Source organism: Chaetura pelagica, unplaced genomic scaffold (assembly GCF_000747805.2).
Source record: "Chaetura pelagica isolate M959 unplaced genomic scaffold, ChaPel_1.0 scaffold383, whole genome shotgun sequence".
NCBI lineage: Eukaryota > Metazoa > Chordata > Aves > Apodiformes > Apodidae > Chaetura > Chaetura pelagica.
Genome location: NW_009952804.1, coordinates 788,207 through 790,544, shown reverse-complemented (window position 1 = coordinate 790,544; position 2,338 = coordinate 788,207). Strand labels below are relative to the sequence as shown.

The window sequence follows — 2,338 nt, the reverse complement described above, 5'->3', positions numbered from 1 at the left end:
CTGCTGAAATTTCTCTGGATGCTGCTTGTCTGAACCAAGGAGAGGAAACAGGGAGCATGAGGGGCACGTGTGGATGATCTCACACACCGAGCTTCCAGCTGCCACATCTGGCCGTCAGCAAGCCCCAGTATCTTGGAGGTACAAAAAGAACTGCTTGTACATAACAGATGGAACACACAAACCCAGAATGCCACGGTGGAATGTCCAGCTTAAAGACACTGAAAGCCTGGAAATGAAGAATGCAATGGGAACCAACCTGAAATGCAAAGTTCTAGGGTTCTTTCTTACTCTTGAGATTAAATATTTTAAAGACAGAGGGAGTGAGAGGGATTGGGGAGCTTGACCCTGGAGAAATCAATAGGATAGTATGGAGGTTAACTACATTAAAGTGCTGGGCTAAGATCTGAGAATTAGCTTCCCTCTCTGGTACACACTTTCTGTGCCTTCAGCAAACCACTTAGTCCCTTGGTGTAAAAAATCCGTTATCAGTTAAATGTTCATCAAATGATCAAATATTACTATAATGGAAGCTATACAAGTGCCTCAGACAGAGCCTTTATAGACTATCTTAAATAATGATAGCCTCTAGAAGGGAGTACTTAGTCTCTAGAATTGTCTTTGCTTCTTCCTTTACCCCATGCAGCAATAATGTTTACAGCCAGGATGAAGTCGTGTTTGTGGCCACATTCATTCCAATATAAGTATTTGATGGATATGCAGAAATGTTATAAATTAGGGAAGTAAATGCAAAGGGAATAAAGTCCTCACCTCTTCAGGTCTGCTCAACACATGCCCTTCAGGGCCTGTGATCCCCAGTTCCAGGATCCTTTGCTGCTCCTAAAGCAGAGAGAAAAAAGAGCAGGAAAAAGATTTAAAGCAAGATGTATTTTTTCTTGCAGCAACCAGCTGTTTGAAAGAAGTACAAATGAGATCCTAGGCATCTGTACTAGCTGATAATCACATGGGGCTTTACATAAGGGCCTTACAACCAGAGTCCTGTCCAACTTCCCTTTGTGAGAATAACCAGACCTCACAAAATCCTTGCTGATTTGTTCACAAGAGGTCAGGGAAACCTTTTATTTTGATTTGTTTCAATTGGGTTTATAGCCCCTCAACTTTCACTACTTATTTGTGTCTATACAACAATCTTTAAGACATGGCAGAACTGTACTTCATGAAAAAGTCATCCTGCAACTGCAGGCCACTAGGCTCAGAGACTCAGATAGGCTCTTCCCCAGTCAGACAATGCAGAAATCCTCCGCAACACCAAGTTTCACATGCTTGAGATATAACGTATAAAATGAGCCAGAGATCATATTAAATCCAAGTATATTACTAACATTACTTCTCTGTTGCTGTTTAAAGGATGAACAGATCCCAAACATCAGTACCCCAGGCACTGTATGAAGCTGTTTCCCCTCCCACTCCCCTTGGTCTTATTTACAGCAGAACATTTCATTGTACGCAGTGACAGTCACACCCAGACAGTCTTTCACTGATGGGGAGAAAGCAGAGATGGCAGATAACCACCACAAACTAGAAGCTGCCACAAAAACCTGTTTTATCAGTGGCATTAAAGGGACTAAGATTTGATGTACAGCTCTGCTTGCATCCTTCATACAGCTATGCCATGCTTTTAAAAGCCTTGGTGATTCTCTGTTTGCAAAAAAGGAATTAAGAGTTTAAATCCCTCCCAGAATTTTGAAGTTAATACTCCACAGAATAAACACAACATACTTCAGCAATGATGTCACCATTCTCAGCGTGCACTTGAGCTGTCGCGCCGATATCTCGGATTACACTCAGGACCTCGTATATCTGGAAGACAGAAACAACATTACAATATACCCAGAGTGCACACTCAGGTACACACCTATTAAAAAGGATAAGCTCCAGGCTCCTTCAGCATACAGGACTTTGCAGGGAAGCATTCTCCCCATTTGCTGGAGAGATATGATCAATTTTTCTGCCTACAACTGAATTTCCCCATCCGTACAGTCGGATGCTACTGATATGCTAAAGAAGCACTGTTCAAAAGCCAGGCTTGGTCTGTTTACCAGAGGATGAAACAGCAACTGCTCAGGCCTACATCTGGAGTGATTTTAAGGAACTCACAGAGTTGTACTTGTTTCATGCCTCGATTTATTGGTGCCTGGCATGAAAAAAAACCCAAACCCTCACATTTCATTTTCAGGGAGAACCTGTGCCCACCCTTCTCACTGCCTGGAACAGGAGCAGTGTGACTTCCCACTTCAGCAATGAGTTTGAGAGAACTCCAGTTGATTAACACACAACTGGCTTTGTCACTGGTCACTTATTTAAATGCTTCCCAGGGTCA

General features: G+C 42.6%; 1 protein-coding gene across 3 annotated transcripts in view; it reads right to left on the bottom strand.

Annotated features, from left to right (window-relative positions):
* DPYSL2 (dihydropyrimidinase-like 2) overlaps positions 1 to 2,338 on the bottom strand; it is a 50,568-nt gene that overhangs the window by 13,080 nt on the left and 35,150 nt on the right. For all 3 annotated transcript variants that reach the window (XM_009995009.1, XM_009995008.1, XM_009995010.1), the window contains 2 exons: positions 1,738 to 1,818; positions 769 to 837 (listed from right to left, as the gene is read on the bottom strand). In XM_009995009.1, the coding sequence (XP_009993311.1) occupies positions 769 to 837; positions 1,738 to 1,818 (150 nt within the window). The remainder of the gene's footprint in view (positions 1 to 768; positions 838 to 1,737; positions 1,819 to 2,338) is intronic.